Source organism: Syngnathus floridae, chromosome 6, assembly GCF_059516105.1.
Source record: "Syngnathus floridae isolate MCC-2025c chromosome 6, RoL_Sflo_1.0, whole genome shotgun sequence".
In the NCBI taxonomy this organism is placed as follows: domain Eukaryota; kingdom Metazoa; phylum Chordata; class Actinopteri; order Syngnathiformes; family Syngnathidae; genus Syngnathus; species Syngnathus floridae.
Window position 1 is genome coordinate 5,333,346 of NC_142418.1, and position 19,170 is coordinate 5,352,515.

The following is a 19,170-nucleotide window of genomic DNA, read 5'->3' on the forward strand; positions in this document are numbered from 1 at the left end:
TTTAAGTACAGTCAGTTTATTGAACAGCAAATCGTGACAGGAAACACTATAACTTTTTTTTTTTTTTTAACTATGGCATCGTAAACAATGCATAGAACATGTGTCAATCAGCGTACATGAAGATAAACATGGAGATTGGTAGGATTGGGAATTGTTGCTGTTTTTTTTTTTAAGTGCTATATAATGCACAATTCCTCTCGGAGGAAGTGAACAGTTTGTGAGAAGGGCTCGGACCCTGAAAAGGTGGATACGATTATTTTTGTTGCTAGTATGTGCCGCTTCTACTTATTGCATATCAGTGAGCTGGCTTTGTGTGCATGTGTAAAGCGATAAATCTTTAGATAAATTATTCACTAAATACATCTTATAATACTATCTAAGTTACATTCTTGTATTTGATTCATTTAGAATATGTAGGCAATATAGCTCTATATTCTGTGGATAACTGCTCATAGTGCACACCATCACACGGGCCTCTGTTGCCTCAACGCAGTAAATAGAAATTCTTCATTTCAAAAGAACTTTAAGACATTTCACATTTGAATCTGTGTGTCGACTCTACACACCCTTTGGAACGGTCAGTCAGCAAGATATGATCCTGTGAGCCTTAGTCCTCCTTTGTGCTTTCTTTAAAAAAACACTCAGTCGTGATACACTCAAGGGCTCCATTTTTGTGATCGGCGTAAATTCGAATCCAATATTTGGCAGAATGAAAAAAAAAAAATATCCAACACCCGATTAATCGGCAGATTAGTTTAAGAAAAATATACAATAAATGAAATAATTTATTTTCTGGTCTCTTAGAAAATAAAGCTACGAATGAATTTTTTTTTTTGTGTAATTCCCTTTTTTTATGTTGTGCTAATGTGAACACACAAAAAAAACAATCAGCAAAAATCTGCCCATTTTTGCTTAATTTAAACCAATTAAATTCTGATGAAATTTTGCAGAAGAGCGCAGGCCGATGGCCGACTTCATTCATAGCCAATCAAAGACACCTCCTCGCCCAGCTTGCCAGAGATTTGTCTGCCAAATTAGCAAAGGCTTCTGCACGCTTTTGTGCAGATGTGCCGTCTACAAAAATAGAGCCCTTTGTGTGGTACAATTCTTCTGCACATGGAGAGAGGGACGACACGAGAGTGTGACAGACCGAAGCAAAGCGAACCACTACACATCAGCTACAACACTACACTGTTCGGACACACGCACTAACCAAATTCACAAGGTCAGCAATAATTCATGGCATAAGTAAAGCTTGATGACAACATTGTCAAAGCTAAAAGTAAAACAGGGCAGAGATTTAAGAAAATCATTGACAGCACTCAAAATGGGCATAATCACAGAAACCGCAGACATGAAAACAGAAGCTGGAATGTTGAGGGAAGCGTCATTTACGATGATGAGCTTACACAAGATATTTTTTTGGGTGGATCAGCCGTTGTAGTCATTATGGCCGAACGCAACCTTATGGCTTTCGCTTTAAGACTGCTGACAATTGCCTGTATGTGATTCGGTCGCTTTTATTAATGGCGTGTCCATCGTGGCGCGGCGGTTTAATGGAGGGAGCAGCGTTCAGAAAGACCGATTGTTACATTTACACTTTCAAGTCAGCTGGGCCTCATCTATGGGACTCTTCATTTCAGCAAGGCCAAAGGTTACTCGCCTGCAGCTTATCAGTTCTATCACCATTACATGATGCGTCATTTGGTCCAAATAGACAATGCTGAGACTCATGAGACTTACGGAAAGCCCCTCAGCATTTATTCAATTGCCTTGATATCCAGTTTAAGGTCCATGTAATAGAACTGACCCCTCCAAGCATGCGAATTCCTGACTGCATATGCCCATTCACATGTAAGCAAAAATGATGGTTGTTGCATTAATTCATCATAACGAAAAAATCACCACGTTATGGATAAAAGCAAGAGAGATAGGTGTGCAAAAAAAAAAAAAAAAAGCTATCATGTACAAAACAATACATCCTAAAGCGTAGACTTTATAGCATCTGCATATGTACAATATAATCAAGGTGGGCACGTCAACAACACATACAAACATACAGTGCCGCACCATCCATAGAAATGGACACTTGATAAATAGTTCTTACCCCCACAGATGAGTACACGTTAAAAAGTTGCATCAGATATATCTACAGTGCAACAATACAGCAAAGTGGGCGCCAGAGCAGACGGAATGTGATTGGATTAAAAACACATTAAAGTCACCTTGATCTCCGGTTAGATAAAACAACGGCAAGGGTTTTGGAGGTGCGGTGCAAACACTGAGATAAAACGAGGCTGCTTTCCCGGGCAGCTTAAAGCAAACAAGCACGTAAACAAAACAAAACATTGGTTTTGATTCGGGATTTCATGATAAAACTTTGTCATTGGCTCTTTGGGCCCTGCCAGTTCATTCAAGTATGGATAAGTTTCATAAGTCAACATCAACTGAACTATTCTGTAAACAATGATTTAGAAACTGCCTTGCATGATAAGTGACAAATACTCAGAAGGATCTTTGAGACAAGGTGAGCAGTAGAGTCACTATGAAAGCATCAGTAGGAATCTGATCTACTTAAAAAAAAAAAAAGAGGTAATGTCGTCGTATGGTTTAAGGGTCGTGGCTTCTCGGGTGTGCTGGTATCACAGCAACACATTCCCTGCACTACACAATTAAAATAATGCAAAAGGGAACACGTTTTTTCAGTCACACATAAGGGACATCAACCTGCGAGCCAGGACGATTGAAAATCAGTCTTCGCTGCTGTTGTGCTAACGGGATATTTGCCCATTTGCTTCCAGTGCTCTCACCGCAAGTATAGATACCTGAGGCCTTATCTGCAGCCCACACGAGTCGCTCAGGCAGTGCAGATTCTCCACGCAAAATCGCCATGGCCAGAGGGTATGCTGTTTAAGCAGCAGCATAGTCAAGAGTGTGTTACGGAAACACTGAACTTGGATCAGCCTGTGATCGAGTGTTTCTACTTTTGTGTATGATCTCAGTTTCCAGGGATGTTTATCATGCTATTTGGCGGTCAAAAAAATTCATTAATTTATGTAATTCAACATACATATTTTTTTACAGTGGAATCTTTCATTCATGTAGTGTTCCCTTTATATTTTTCAGCGCTATGTTTTCAAACACGAGCATTGGGAAATATCCTGAAGAGCCTTTGTTAGTAAAAATCTCGATGTGTGCTTATCATTAAGGTAATTCTATTTTTTTATGTGTTGCTAGTCTATTTGATTTGGAGGAGTAAGTAAGGAGGATCTTGCAAAACTGCAGCAACCAAGGGCAAGCAGTCTACCACGAAAATTCAACAATCATAATATAAAATGACATATTGTGTAATTCCAAATTCAGCCTCCTTCAAAAACTCAAGCTGACGCTCACGGCTTGATTTCAGAATTGATATGCGCCGACAGAGGCAGCTTGGCAGCAAAACGGAGGTTCCCTCCTGCATGATTCGGACATTCGAGACAATAAATTTGAACTAAAACGCAGCGCGTGATCATTACAAATACAAACATAAAGGTCAGTAAGAATGAGATGACTCCTCACGCAGGAAAGGCAGAGAAGGATGTGCTTCCTAGTTGTCTCTTTTGGGCAAGAAGCTGAGAATATACTCGCCCACGCCCAAGAAGTAGACCACCTGGGCGATGCCAAAGAGCGGCGCGATCACCAAGGCTCGACAGTAAGCTCCCTTTAGGAATGCTGACGGACCCTCGTTACGCAAGATTTTCCTAGAAGGCCCATAACGACAATGCGTTATACAAGCCGGTCATGTCGTGTAAGCGGCGGCAGTAAAGGCACAATGAGGTCACCTGATGCAGTCAGTCACTCCGCTGTACGTGTCCTCCGTGCTCCCCCGGTTCAAAGATTGAAGTCTCGTCTTTATGACTGCGAAAGCACAGAGTCGGGATAGGAATATCAGAACGATTCACGTCATATCAACAATGCACGCTACTCACCGTCGACCGGGTTGACCGCCACGGCCGCCGTGCTCCCTGCTAAGCAGCCCGATATGAAGGAAACGTAAAAAGGAGCAGGTCCTTCGGCGCCTCGCTTTCCATAGTTGTTCAGGTTAGCAAAAAGAGGGAAGTAGATGATGGAGAAAGGAACGTCCCTACGAAGCAGAAGGTGATGTGAAATGCTTTGCATGTGTAACGCTTAAACGGCTGTGCCAGCTTTGGTTTACCTGAGCAATGTGGCGCCGAGACCCTTGTATAATCCAGCAATTCCTTTTTCACTCAGTAATTGTCTGGTGAGCTGCATGGCAGTTGGCGACTTGGTTTCCACGGTGCCTGCTGGCACCGACTCTGGCATCAGCTTCCTCTGAGCCGCTAAGCAGCACAGGGAACAATTAATCAATTTAAGTCATAAGGAAGAATTACACAGTTAGAATAAGCCTCTTTGGAATAAGTGATTAGCTAGGTAGCTTGAGCTATGCCGTTATATCGCTGTAACCCTTCTCTTGCTTTATTAGCTTTCTCTTCTCTATGACACTTTTTGCACATATGTAGAAGTCGCTCTCAGTTAAGACTACAAGGTCACACATTCTCACACAAGCTAGGCAGAGTCGCCTCCTTGCAGGAAGGCGGCCCAGAGATAAGAGCAGGAACCTTGGCGCTGGGAGTTAGACCTTCTTCCGCATCTCGCAGAAAGGGCTCCACAGCTGTGCATCGATCATTCTGGCATACATTAAATAGTTAAACTGTGAAGGCTGCCTCTTGGTAATTACTGTTAGCATATCGAGCAATAAAAATAAAGAACTGGGAACGAACCTAACAACACAATATTTAAATTTTCATCCATTTTCTGACAATAGCTCCCAAGATGACGTTGAATGGTGAAACACAATCTTCTGGGGTTAACATTTTTTAATGTATGAAACGAAGATGGTTGTAGTTGTAAGTTCCTCAAAGGACCACATGGCGTCGCTATTTCTCCAATTTACGCATCTACACTAATAAGTGCATTTCTACCGCTTACCAATACGTCCAGCGTCTTGGAGCTGAATTTTCAACATCTCCATAGGAGTAGTGACAATAACCTAAAACAAAACAGAGTTTACATGTTAAAAGTTTTTTTTTATTTACAAAATGGAATTCCAATCATTGTTATAAACCTGCATGTCCAATTGTGTGCTTTTTGTTCAAACTACAAGTTCACGTTAGCTACCGAGAAATTGTTTACCTTTCTCATCCAAACAGGAGTAAGCAGTTAACTGGATTAAGAATGAGATGGCCATGTTAACAGCTACAATCTTAATCCAAGATTAACTCCATTTAATCTAATCATGTTCGAAGCCTTTGCCCTCATTGACAACGGGCAAGGCCTTTGAGTCACTCAGTGGATGTTGCCAAGCAAAACAGAGCTCATATATCACAACAATTCACATTCCGATCCTGAAACGCGCTTCAGCTACATATGGTGCAGACTAATTGTTGCTGCAGGCACAGACAAATGAGACAAAGATTTGGTGTTCTACCGACACTGGCGGCGCTCAAGGGGGCAGCAGTTCCAGATGGAGAACAGCAAGCCGCTATTCAAGCGCCATCTCAATTACTCACCTGGCAAGTGCCTGCGCCGCACCCAGCCAGCATCTCTTTGAGCAAAGTGAGCTTTCTGGAGAGACAATAAGCAAATAAAAAAGTAATTTTAGAATTTAAGGCACTCAGTCATGCAGCAGTGTGAATGTTAGAAGTCAAGATTTATTTCTAGAGTTTAAAAGTGATTTTCCACCACCTGTGACTGTTCGTCTGCCATCACAACAGGCCAGACACGCACAAGGATAAATAATTGACAAGTTAAGTCAATCATTCATCAGCCTGAATGTATGTCACCACGGAGATGGGGACACGTTATCTCATGAGGGACAAAAAAAAAGCTAGTGAACTGATTGACTGGTGTCATGCATGCATACAAGTATACTCAAAATTGTAGCTATGCAATGTTAGTAATGATGAAAGGAGCAGAGGGGGCAGCTAAGGTGTCACGTTACATGTTAGTAAACGTGATAATCACTATGTGACTGAATAGCAGTCTGGAAGCGTGTTAATCCCTCACCCATCCTTGGAGAGGTGATGCCTGAAGAAGTCATTGGCAGCCAATTTGATGGCTTTCTCTGGTGTGACCAGTGTTAAATTCACTGCCGCTCCTGGCAAGTGGAACAAGTGGATTGAAGGGGAAGAAAGGAGGGGAAAAAATTAATAATAGAATAATAGTTCAGTCTCATATTTAATTGCAATATAAAAAATGGAGCAATCCATCCATCCATCCATCTTCTTCCGCTTATCCGGGGTCGGGTTGCGGGGGCAGCAGCTTCAGGAGGGACTCCTGGACTTCCCTCTACCCAGCCACTTCATCCAGCTCATCCCGCGGGATCCCAAGGCGTTCCCAGGCCAGCTGAGAGACATAGTCTCTCCAGCGCGTCCTGGGTCGTCCCCGGGATCTCCTACCGGTGGGACATGCCCGGAACACCTCCCCTGGGAGGCGTCCAGGAGGCATCCTGATGAGATGCCCGAGCCACCTCATCTGGCTCCTCTCAACGTGGAGGAGTAGTGACTCTACTCCAAGTCTCTCCCTGTCTCTAAGGGAGAGCCCGGACATCCTGCTCATTCAAACTCATTTCGACCCATAGCTCGTGACCATAGGTGAAGGTAGGAGCGTTAATTGACCGGTAAACTGAGAGCTTTGTCTTTTGGCTCAGCTCTCTCTTTACCACGACGTACCGGTACAGAGTCCGCATTACTGCTAACGCTGCACCGATCCGCCTGTCGATCTCGCGCTCCATCCTACCCTCGCTCGTGAACAAGACCCCAAGATACTTAAACTCCTCCAATTGGGGCAGGATCTCATCCCCGATCTGGAGAGGGCATTCCACCCTTTTCCGATCGAACTCGGATTTGGAGGTGCTGACCCCCATCCCGACCGCTTCACACTTGGCTGCGAACCGCTCCAGTGAGAGCTGGAGATCACGGCCTGAAGAAGCCAACAGCACCACGTCGTCTGCAAAAAGCAGAGACGCGATGCTGAGGTCCCCAAACCGGACCCCCTCAACGCCTTGGCTGCGCCTAGAAATTCTGTCCATAAAAATTATGAACAGAATTGGTGACAAAGGGCAGCCTTGGCGGAGTCCAACCCTCACTGGGAATGAATCCGACTTACAGCCGGAAATGCGGACCAAAGTCTGGCATCGGTGATACAGGGACCGAACTGCCCTTATCAGTTGGCTCGGCACCCCGTACTCCCGAAGCAACCTCCACAGAACCTCCCGAGGGACACGGTCGAACGCCTTCTCCAAGTCCACAAAACACATGTGGACTGGTTGGAACTCCCATGCACCCTCGAGGATACTGCTGAGGGTGTAGAGCTGGTCCAATGTTCCACAGCCAGGACGAAAGCCACACTGCTCCTCCTGAATCCGAGGTTCAACCTCCCGACGGACCCTCCTCTCCAGCACCCCTGAATAGACCTTACCAGGGAGGCTGAGGAGTGTGATTCCCCTGTAATTGGAACACACCCTCCGGTCCCCCTTCTTAAAGAGGGGAACCACCACCCCAGTCTGCCAATCCAGAGGTACTGTCCCCGATGTCCACGTAATGTTGTAGAGGCATGTTAGCCATGACAGCCCCACAACATCCAGAGCCCTTAAGAACTCCGGGCGGATCTCATCCACCCCCGGGGCCTTGCCACCGAGGAGTTTTTTAACTACCTTAGTGACGTCGACCCCAGATATTGGAGAGTCCGCCTCAGAGTCCCCAGGCCCTGCTTCCACAATGGAAGGCGTGTAGGTGGAATTGAGGAGGTCTTCGAAGTATTCTCCCCACCGACTCACAACGTCCCGAGTCGAGGTCAGCAGCACGCCATCCCCACTGTAAACAGTGTTGACGTTGCACTGCTTCCCCCTCCTGAGATGCCGGATGGTGGACCAGAATTTCCTCGAAGTCGTCCGAAAGTCATTCTCCATGGCCTCGCCAAACTCCTCCGATGCCCGGGTTTTTGCCTCGGCAACCGCCGAAGCCACGTTCTGCTTGGCCATCTGGTACCTGTCAGCTGCCTCCGGAGTCCAGCAGGCCAAAACGGCCCGATAGGACTCCTTCTTCAGCTTGACGGCATCCCTTACCGCCGGTGTCAAAGTCAAAGTCTGCTTTATTGTCAATTTCTTCACATGCCAAGACACACAAAGAGATCGAAATTACGTTCCCACTATCCCACGGTGACAAGACATAGTTCACAATGTACATACAAGTAAACAACACAAGAAAAATAAAAGAGAGGAAGAGAGTTCAGGATCCTAACAGCCTGGAGAATGAAGCTGTTGGTGAGTCTGGCGGTGCGGGAGCGCAGGCTCCTGTACCTCTTCCCAGAGGGCAGAAGATCAAACAAAGAGTGAGCGGGGTGACTCACATCACTCACAATTGTGGTCGCCTTGCGGGCGAGATGGGAGGCGTTAATGCCCTTCAGGGAGGGGCGTGAAGCACCAATAATCTTACCAGCCGTGTTCACTATGCGCTGCAGGGCCTTCATGTTGTATTCAGTGCAGCTACCACCCGAGACAGCGATACAACTGGTGAGGACGCTCTCAATGGTGCCACGGTTGAATGTAGTCATGACGGCCGGAGGAGCACTTGCTCGCCTGAGTTTCCGCAGGAAGTACAGGCGGCGCTGAGCTTTCTTCGCCAGTGACGCGGTGTTGGCGGACCCGGAGAGGTCCTCACTGATGTGCACCCCCAGGAATTTGGTGCTGCTCACCCTCTCCACCACAGCACCGTCGATGGTCAGCGACAGGTGTTGGGTGTGACCCTTCCGAAAGTCAACAACAATTTCCTTGGTCTTGTTGACGTTCAGCAGGAGGTTGTTGTCCCTGCACCACGCGGTCAGAAGATCAACCTCTAACCTGTACTGAGTCTCGTCGCCCTTGATGATGAGACCCACCAGAGTCGTGTCATCAGCAAACTTCACTATGCGGTTGTCGCTGTCGGACGCAGTGCAGTCATACGTCAGCAGGGTGAAGAGCAGCGGACTGAGCACACAGCCTTGGGGGGCCCCCGTGCTCAGCGTGATGCTGGCGGAGATTTTGTTGCCAACACGTATCACCTGAGGCCTCTGACAGAGGAAGTCCAGTAGCCAGTTGCAGTTGTAGGTACTGAGGCCCAGCTTGTCAAGTTTGCAGATGAGTTTTTGTGGCACAATGGTGTTGAAGGCAGAACTGAAGTCCACAAACAGCAATCTCACATACGAGTCCCTACTCTCCAGGTGGGAGAGGGCCGAGTGGAGGGCAGAGCAGATGGCATCCTCAGAGGACCGTTTGGCTCGGTACGCAAATTGGAAGGGGTCTATGGTGGGGGGGGAGAATGGATCTGATGTGCTCCAAGACAAGCCGCTCAAAGCACTTCATGATGATGGGCGTCAGTGCCACGGGGCGGTAGTCATTGAAGCAGGACGGAGCAGGCTTCTTCAGCACAGGTACAATGGTGGCAGCCTTGAAACACGAAGGGACGATGGCCTGCTGCAGGGAAATGTTAAAGATGTCCGTGAGGACACCCGTCAGCTCCCCAGAGCAGTCCTTCAGCGCTCGACCTGGGATGTTGTCAGGGCCCGCCGCCTTACGGGCGTTGATAGCGGCAAGCGCCCTCCACACGCTGTCGGCAGAGAGGCACAGGGGCTGCTCCTGTGGAGGGGGAGTGGTCTTCAGCGGGCAAGTGCTGTTCTGAGCGTCGAAGCGAGAAAAGAAGCGGTTAAGATCGTTGAGCAGACGGACGTCGCCCTCACAGCTCTGCGGCGCGGGCTTGTAGTCCGTGATGGTCTGAATGCCCTGCCAAAGTCTCCGTGCATCCCTGCTGTCCTTGAAGTGGGCGGTAATCTTGCAAGAGAACGCCCTTTTCGCTTCCTTGATGCCCCGGAACAGGTCGGCCCTCGCTGCCCTCAAGCCAGACTCATCCCCCGCTCTGAAGGCTTTGTCCCTGGCCCTCAGCAGCCTGAGGACAGCCCCCGACAGCCATGGCTTCCAGTTAGCCCGAGTGACGATGGACTTCGAGTGAGTCACATCATCAATGCACTTTGTGATGTAAGAGGAAACAGAGTCAGTATACTCCTCTGTGTCTGTCCGATCGTTGCAAGTGGCCGCCTGCTTAAACATGTCCCAGTCAGTAGTGCCAAAGCAGTCTCGAAGCGCATCAGAGGCACCCTCAGGCCACACCCGTACCCGCTTGCGAACCGGCCTGGACGCCTTCACCCTTTGTCTGTATGCAGGCAAAAGCATAACAGTGAGATGGTCAGAAAGTCCAAGATGGGGGAGGGGGTGGCCTTGAAAGCTCCTTTATATGTAGAGTAGACCAGGTCCAGGAAGCTGTCACCACGTGTTGGAAAATTAACATGCTGGTAAAGCCTCGGAAAAACAGACTTCAGGTTAGCATGATTAAAGTCCCCAGCGAAGATGGTGAAACCGTCAGGGTGCGCCGTCTGTTGTTCACTGACAGCCTGGTACAGTTCACTAAGAGCCGCGATCCTGTCGCCTTCAATGTTGGAAGGCGGGATGTATACCACGACTAGCAGAATCGCAGTAAATTCCCTCGGCAGGTAAAAAGGACGGCACTTAATGACCACAAACTCCGCCAGTGGCGAGCAGTGCCTGCATCGCACTATGGAGTCCCGGCACCATTCGTCACTGACGTAGACGCATATTCCACCTCCTCGCGACTTTCCCCCTCTCACAATGGCACGGTCCGCCCGATAGCACGCTAGCCGCTCCAGATGCACAGCAGAGTCCGGAATGTTGACAGTCAACCAGGTCTCAGTGAACACGAGCACACAGTAGTTACGCACTGTCCGGTTCATGGATCTCAGCAGGCGAACGTAATCCATCTTGTTGTCCAGCGAACGAACATTCGCCAGAAGAATGGAAGGCACGGCCGGGCGAGCTGGGTTGGCCGCCAGCCTGGCCCGGACGCCTCCGCGCTTGCCCCTCTTCTGCCTCCTCGCACACCGCTTCCGACGCATTCCAACCGGGGGAGGAATAGCAGGCGATTCCGGCGAGGCTCCAGGACGGAGCAGTCCGAGCGCCTTTAATGTCTCCGCATCAAAGTCCAGAACGCCACAAAACCCACTTTCGCCAAAGTCGAGCAGAACCTGCCTGCTGTACTTGTAGCACGACGTATTACGACGAGACGAACACATAAAACTGTCGGACAAACACTCATTAAACGAACAAAACACCGTACGGGCGGGACAGAGAGAGGTCACTGCATGTGCACGCGCCGCCATCTTAATATACCACCAGCGGGTTCGGGGGTTGCCGCCATGACAGGCACCAACGACCTTACGGCCACAACTTCGGTTGGCCGCCTCAACAATGGAGGCGCGGAACATGGTCCACTCGGACTCAATGTCCCCCGCCTCCCCCGGAATGTGGGAAAAGCTCTGCCGGAGGTGGGAGTTGAAACTCTTCCTGACAGGGGATTCTGCCAGACGTTTCCAGCAGACCCTCACAGAGCGTTTGGGTCTGCCAGGTCGGACCGGCATCTTCCCCCACCATCGGAGCCAACCCACCACCAGGTGGTGATCAGTTGACAGCTCCGCCCCTCTCTTCGCCCGAGTGTCCAAAACATGCGGCCGCAAATCCGATGACACGACTCCAAAGTCGATCATCAAACTGCGGCCTAGGGTGTCCTGGTGCCAAGTGCACACATGGACACCCTTATGTTAGAATATGGTGTTCATTATAGAAAATCCGTGTCGAGCACAGAAGTCCAATAATAGAACACCGCTCGGGTTCAGATCAGGGGGGCCGTTCCTCCCAATCACGCCCTTCCAGGTCTCACTGTCATTGCCCACGTGAGCCTTGAATTCACGTAGTAGAACGATGGAGTCCCCAGAAGGAGCGCTCTCCAGCACTTCCTCCAGGGACTCCAAGAAGGGTGGGTACTCTGAGCTGCCATTTGGTGCATAGACACAAACAACAGTCAGGACCTGTCCCCCCACCCGAAGGCGGAGGGAGGCTGCCCTCTCGTTCACCGGGGTGAACCCCAATGTGCAGGCGCCCAGCCGGGGGGCAATAAGTATACCCACACCTGCTCGACGCCTCTCACCGTGGGCAAATCCAGAGTGGAAGAGAGTGCAGCCCCTCTCGAGAGGGCTTGTACCGGAACCTAAACTGTGCGTGGAGACAAGTCCGACTATGTCTAGTCGGAACTTTTCTGCCTCCCACACCAGCTCGGGCTCCTTTCCAGCCAGAGAGGTGACATTTCATGTTCCAAGACCCAGCTTCTGCAGCCGGGGATCAGACCGCCAAGGTCCCTGCCTTTGGCCGCCGCCCATCTTACACTGCACCCGACCCCTTTGGCCCCTCCCACAGGTGGTGAGCCCATGGGAAGGGGGACCCACGTTTCCTTTTTGGGCTGTGCCCGGCCGGGCCCCATGGGCGAAGGCCCGGCCACCAGACGCTCGCCTTCGAGCCCCGCCTCCAGCAAATGGAGCAATTATTTTGCAAAATAAATAGTGGTTTTTGTTATTTTTAATTTTATTATTTACAATAAATTGTTAAATGAAAGAAATGCATTTAACAATTTAACAATAAATTGTTAAATGAAAGAAATGCATTTTAACTACCGTAATTGCCGGACTATAAACCGCACCGGATTATAAACCGCACCAGCTAAAATTCAGGGATATTTCTTTTTTTTTCCTTACATAAGCCGCACCGGACTATAAACCGCACGTGCACACGAGTTTTTTTTACAAAGAGAGACAGTACATAGAAAGCCTTTTTAACGTTTTAATAACATACTTGAACATGTCTTTCTAAACATTGCCTGTGACGCAGCAGTAGTACCGCAGCAACGCGGAAGTGTGCACGCGAGTTATTAGCAAAGAAAGACTGGACACAGAAATTTTTTTTTAAAGCTTTAATAAAATACCTTAACATTTCTTTCCAAACACTGCCTGTGACGCAGCAGTAATACCGCAGCAACACGGAAGTAACACAGCAAAGTCACTACACGGTAGCACAGCACTAACAGGGCTGGTTAAAAAAAACATACCAATAAAAGTAAAAAAAGAGCCGTCTTCATCTTCCTCCTGTGCACTGAAACCATCGAAGTCTTTCTCAGTCTCTCTTTTGTCGTCGGTTTTATGCATTTCTTCGAGTGTGAAGAGGGTCTGTTCATGCTAATCTTATTCATACACGAAGCGCTAAATTACATTAAACTAGCGAGCGACACGTATAGCTTAAAAGCGGCATCATATGCATTTCTTTTATCCCCCATAATGACGGTTTGTGTATAAAAGCTTCCTGTCTTTATGTGAATGCGAGTGTGTGCGTGATGTGCGAGACGATCACGTCTTCTTCGGCGCATTATCTCTTCTTCGTCTGTCTCGCTCTTGCTTCCTGCTAGAGCACCCCCTGGAGACCGGAGGCCGTAAAAATCCATAAGTACGCTCCAGAGTAGATACAGGATAATGTCATTAACATTGACTGCCTTTGGCTTGAAAGCGGCATCATATGCATTTCTTTTGTCCCCCATGATGACGGTTTGTGTATAAAGGCTTCCTTTCAGTAATGTCCGTCTTGATCGCGTTCTGCATGATGCGCGAAATGTAAACACAAACTAGCGCGTCTTCTTCGGCGCATTATCTCTTTTTCGCCTGTCTCGCTCTTGCTTCCTGCTAGAACGCCCCCTGGAGGCCGGAAGCCGTAAAAATCTATAAGTACGCCGCGCCGCCGTTTAAGGTTCAAAGTAACCTTCTGAATAAAATGCATTAAAAGTTCACATTCATTACAACTTGTTTTTGGTGAGCAAAATGTCAGAAGAATTGAATTTAAATGCTGATTGATTGGGTTTTAATACAATGCAGATGGTCCAAACAGCGCCACTGCTTTGTGTAATCTCTGAGTGATATGGCAGAGTAAGAGAAAGGGTTTAGAGCACAGGTGTCAAAGGCCCGTGGTCCAGATACGGCCCGCCACATCATTCTATGTGGCCCGCGAAGACAAATTGTGCATCAAATTCGTGTGTCATTACTAAAATTGCAAATTGTCTTCAGTTTTAATAATATCTTTTTTTTTTAAATATTTGACCAGTTTTTACTCGTCTGATTTGAAAACGAGTTATTTGTCAGTTTGTTTTGTAGCTTTTACTGTATATAATATGAGGTGCTCAGACATTTATTTGGGTTGACAGTCATAACGGCCGTCCGAAAGAAGCTATGACGACAATGTGGCCCGCGAAAAAAATGAGTTTGACACCCCTGCTTTAAAGCATTAAGAGTTTGTTTTGTAGCTTTTGCTGTATATAATAGTGTTAAGAGTAAAAGTGATCAAGTCATCACAAAAATCCCGAAAAAAATCTTATATAAGCCGCACCTGACTATAAGCCGCAGGGTCCAAAATTTTGGAAAAAAGTCGCGGCTTATAGTCCGGAAATTACGGTAAACAGTCTGAGGTACTAATGGCAACAAATGTCAAATTGTTTAGTGTAAAATAAATGCTCAATCGCTGGGATAGGTTAGCTGACTCAACCATGAGGACACGTTGAATGCAAAAAATGAACAGATGGGATAAGTGACGCTAAATTGCAACTAATCAGAGGTTAGGCAGCATTTCAAAATGGATTGCGTTTGACCTCAGAGGATCCACTGTAATTATCTTTGGCCGTCAGTCGACTTTATGTCCTTTGACTCGTCTTGCTTTCCTAATCCTTATCTCAGTTTTCCTAAATGTCCAAACTCACCCCTGTACATCCCAAAGAATCCCTCTGAGCGGATGGTCTTGATAAGGCAGTCTGACCTGAAATACAAAAAGAAACAACAACAGACGGACGTTACGCTGATGTCAGCGCTTGTGTGTGAGGATAAGACATACATGCTGGTATAAAGGCGAGATCCATTTTGCTGGTTTTGCAAGCGAGTCTTGGCCAAGTCGATGGGAAACACGCAGGTGACTCCAATTAGACCAGCGACACCCCCATTGATCAATTTGGCAGGCAAACTAGTAGAAGAAAACAAAAACATGAATAAGCAAGAAAACAAGGCCAAAGTGTCGCGATCATGATAGCACAACCTTACCTGATTTGCTTGTCAGCCATTTATATGAAGCCCTGGCTCCTCACTGTCAAGTGGGACTATAAATCGTGAAGGCTGATTTTTAGACTGTTTTGTCTTCTTGCACTTGTAGGTCAAGTTGGGGGATATCTGAAAGAAAATGTGGAGATTTCAATGAAATACCGATAGATTTGAAATACAGGTGGGCATGTGAGAAAAAAATCCAGGGAAAAAAAAATTATATATATACACATATATATATATATATATATATATATATATATATATATATATATATATATATATATATATATATATATACATACATACATATATATATATATATATACATACATATATATATATACACATATATATATATATATACACATATATACATATATATATACACATATATACATATATATATATATATATATATATATATATATATATATATATATATAAATACGGCTGACTAGCTCAATCAGTAAGTGACATGACTTACAAACGGAAGACCCGGGTTCGATTCCCGGCAGGGGCACAATATGAGCAATGAGCGATTACCTTACCAACAGTCAGTGTGGGTCCTTAGGCAAGACCCTTAACGATACCGCCTACCTCAGAGATAATGAGAGTACAAGAAACGAAAGACATGCCGGCTCAGACGTCGCCCGGACAAACAAGGTCTGCGTCAGGTGCTGGGAAACCAGAGCACCCTGATGAAAAATGGGCTACTGGAACAGGACACAAATGGGCGAGATGCGAGAATAAGGATCTGTTGGAATGCTACTACTCCAGCAACCCGAGCGAGAGGGGTTACATGCGGAGAATGCGGGAACAATGGCAACTTCAATACCCACAGTCAACACTATCGGCCAAGCAACTAGTAGCTCAATGTTCCAATATCCATAAACGGCACCTGCTATCACACCTCGAGATTGATGAGATACAACACAAATGCCATAACGAAGGCCAACCAGAGCACCAGGTCAGAGACGAGTTAAATCCATGTAAAAGTCCAGAGGTTGGGTACGAAACCCCAATAAGCATAATCAAGCTGAACGAGGCAGCAACTGACCTGAAGAACAAGATCACGGTGAGAATGAATGCTCGGGAACCTAGATACACACTGCAGAGGCTAAGTGAAGTACCCTCAGAAAGTCTCCTAGAAGATGTGAATGCAGCATTGACAACAATTCCTACGGCTACTATCACTGAAACCAATGAGCTGATATACACCTCAGCAGCAGTGATCCTAGAAATGCTTGGCTACAAGAAGAATGACCATATGCGACCACAACAGTGCCCACCATGGAAGAGAAGGCTGGAGGCCAAAATCAAGATAGCACGGAGAGAAGTGAGCCAAATGACAGAGGCCCAGAAAGGTGCAATGAAAAAGCAAGTTCCCAAGAAATACAGCCAGATGCCCATACCTGAAGCACTCGAAACTGCCAAACAAAGACTCCAAGCCTTGGCCAGCCGCCTAAAGAGGTACACAAGAGAGAATGAAGCCAGACGAATAAACAGGTTGTTCACAACACAACCAGCGAAAGTGTACGCTCAGTGGCAGGGGAATAATAGCAGAGCAGACCCACCAAGGCTGGAAACTGAACAGTACTGGAAGGATATATGGGAGCGGGAGGCATCACATAAGAAGGATGCACAGTGGCTGGTGGCTCTGAGAAAGGACCACAGCAAGCTCCCTGAACAGAACCCAGTAACCATCACAGTGGCAGACATCCAGAGAAGAGTCTCAGGAATGAAAAACTGGACAGCACCAGGCCCTGACATGATCCACAGCTGCTGGCTCAAGAAACTTACAACTCTCCATGAGCGCCTGGCAGCACAAATGAACCAGCTGCTAAGGGATGGGACTCACCCTGAATGGCTAACCCAAGGGCGTACGATCCTGATCCAGAAGGATCCATCAAAGGGTACAGTCCCATCCAACTACCGGCCAATCACCTGCCTCTCCACAACATGGAAGCTGATGTCGGGCATAATATCAGATAAGATCAGCAGGCACATGGATCAATACATGAGCACTGCTCAGAAAGGGATTGGTAAAAATACCAGAGGAGCAAAACATCAACTCCTGGTGGATAGAACAGTCACCCAAGACTGCAGAACTAGACGTACCAACCTGAGCACTGCCTGGATTGATTACAAGACAGCATATGACTCAATGCCACATACTTGGATCACTGAATGCTTGAGGCTGTACAACATCAATGGGACTCTGAGAACCTTCATCGCCAACTCGATGAAACAGTGGAAAACCACACTTGAAGCCAATGGCAAGCCACTTGCACACGTGACCATCAAATGTGGTATATACCAAGGAGACGCTCTGTCCCCAATGCTGTTCTGTATAGGACTGAACCCCCTCAGCCAAATAATCAACAAGACGGGCTATGGATACCAACTCAGGAATGGGGCCACCATCAGCCACCTCCTCTACATGGATGACATAAAGCTGTACGCTAAGAACGAGCGGGACATTGACTCCCTGATCCACACTACCAGGATCTACAGCTCTGACATCGGAATGTCATTCGGACTTGAGAAATGTGGCCGCATGGTGACTAAAAGAGGAAAGGTAATCCACACAGAGGGGGTCTCACTCCCAGAAGGAACAATAGCAGACATTGAGGACAGCTACAAATACCTTGGAATTCCACAGGCAAATGGCAACCTTGACGAGGAAACAAGGAAAGCAGCCACAGCCAAATACCTCCATCGAGTAAGGCAAGTCCTAAGAAGTCAGCTCAATGGCAAGAACAAGTCCCTAGCCATTAACAGCTACGCCCTACCAGTAATCAGATACCCTGCAGGAATCATACGGTGGCCAAAGGAAGATATACAGACCACAGATATCAAGACACGGAAGCTCCTAACCATGCATGGAGGGTTCCATCCCAAGTCCAGCACCCTGAGACTGTACACTAGCCGTAAAGAAGGAGGCCGAGGACTAGCGAGCGTGAGAGCCACTATCCAAGATGAAACATCCAAGATCCATAAGTACATCAGGGATAAGGCCCCAACGGATCACGTGCTCAGTGAATGTCTCAAACAATGGGCATCAAAGGAAGATGAGGTGCTGGAGGGACCATCATGGGAGGACAAGCCCCTACATGGGATGTACCACCGAAACATAGCTGAAGTAGCTGATATCCAGAAATCCTACCAATGGCTAGAAAGAGCTGGTCTGAAGGACAGCACAGAGGCACTGATCCTGGCTGCACAAGAACAGGCCTTGAGCACCAGAGCAATAGAGGCCCAAATCTACCACACCAGACAAGACCCCAGGTGTAGATTGTGCAAAGAAGGTCCTGAGACAATCCAGCACATAACTGCAGGGTGTAAGATGCTGGCAGGTAAAGCATACATGGAGTGCCATAACCAAGTAGCTGGAATAGTGTACAGGAACATCTGTGCAGAGTATGGACTGGAAGTCCCAAGATCCAAGTGGGAAACACCTCCAAAGGTGGTAGAGAATGACTAAGCCAAGATCCTCTGGGACTTCCAGATCCAGACAGACAGAATGGTAATGGCGAACCAACCGGACATTGTGGTAGTGGACAAAGAGCAGAGGAAAGCCGTTGTGGTTGACATAGCCATCCCAAATGATGGTAACATTAGGAAAAAGGAACATGAGAAACTTGAGAAATATCAAGGGCTCAGAGAAGAGCTGGAGAAGACCTGGAGAGTTAAGACTTCAGTGGTACCTGTGGTCATTGGAGCACTAGGGGCAGTAACCCCCAAACTGGAGGAGTGGCTCAAACAGATCCCAGGAAAAACATCTGACATCTCAGTCCAGAAAAGTGCAGTACTAGGAACAGCAAAGATACTGCGTAGAACCCTCAAGCTCCCAGGCCTCTGGTAGAGGACCCGAGCTTGAAGGGAAAAAGATACCACCCACGGGGGGTGAGGAAAAAGAGTTATATATATATATATATATATATACACACATACATATATATATATATATATATACACATATATACACACACATATATATATATCTATATATATATATATATAGTCAGGTGCGGCTTATATAAGATTTTTTTCGTGATTTTTGAGATGACTTGATCACTTTTATACACTCGTAAAAAGACTGTG

At 47.1% G+C, this 19,170-nt stretch overlaps 1 protein-coding gene across 5 annotated transcripts in view; it reads right to left on the reverse strand.

The window, feature by feature from the left end:
- slc25a22a (solute carrier family 25 member 22a) overlaps window positions 1–19,170 on the reverse strand; it is a 25,824-nt gene continuing 6,654 nt past the window's right edge. For 2 of the 5 annotated variants that reach the window (XM_088378885.1, XM_088378884.1), the window contains 10 exons: window positions 15,067–15,192; window positions 14,864–14,989; window positions 14,733–14,788; window positions 6,070–6,160; window positions 5,574–5,628; window positions 4,993–5,053; window positions 4,199–4,343; window positions 3,972–4,126; window positions 3,825–3,900; window positions 1–3,743 (listed from right to left, as the gene is read on the reverse strand). In XM_088378885.1, the coding sequence (XP_088235011.1) occupies window positions 3,590–3,743; window positions 3,825–3,900; window positions 3,972–4,126; window positions 4,199–4,343; window positions 4,993–5,053; window positions 5,574–5,628; window positions 6,070–6,160; window positions 14,733–14,788; window positions 14,864–14,989; window positions 15,067–15,086 (939 nt within the window). In that variant the 5' untranslated portion in view covers window positions 15,087–15,192 and the 3' untranslated portion in view covers window positions 1–3,589. The other 3 variants (XM_088378881.1, XM_088378883.1, XM_088378882.1) reach the window with 2 other exon arrangements.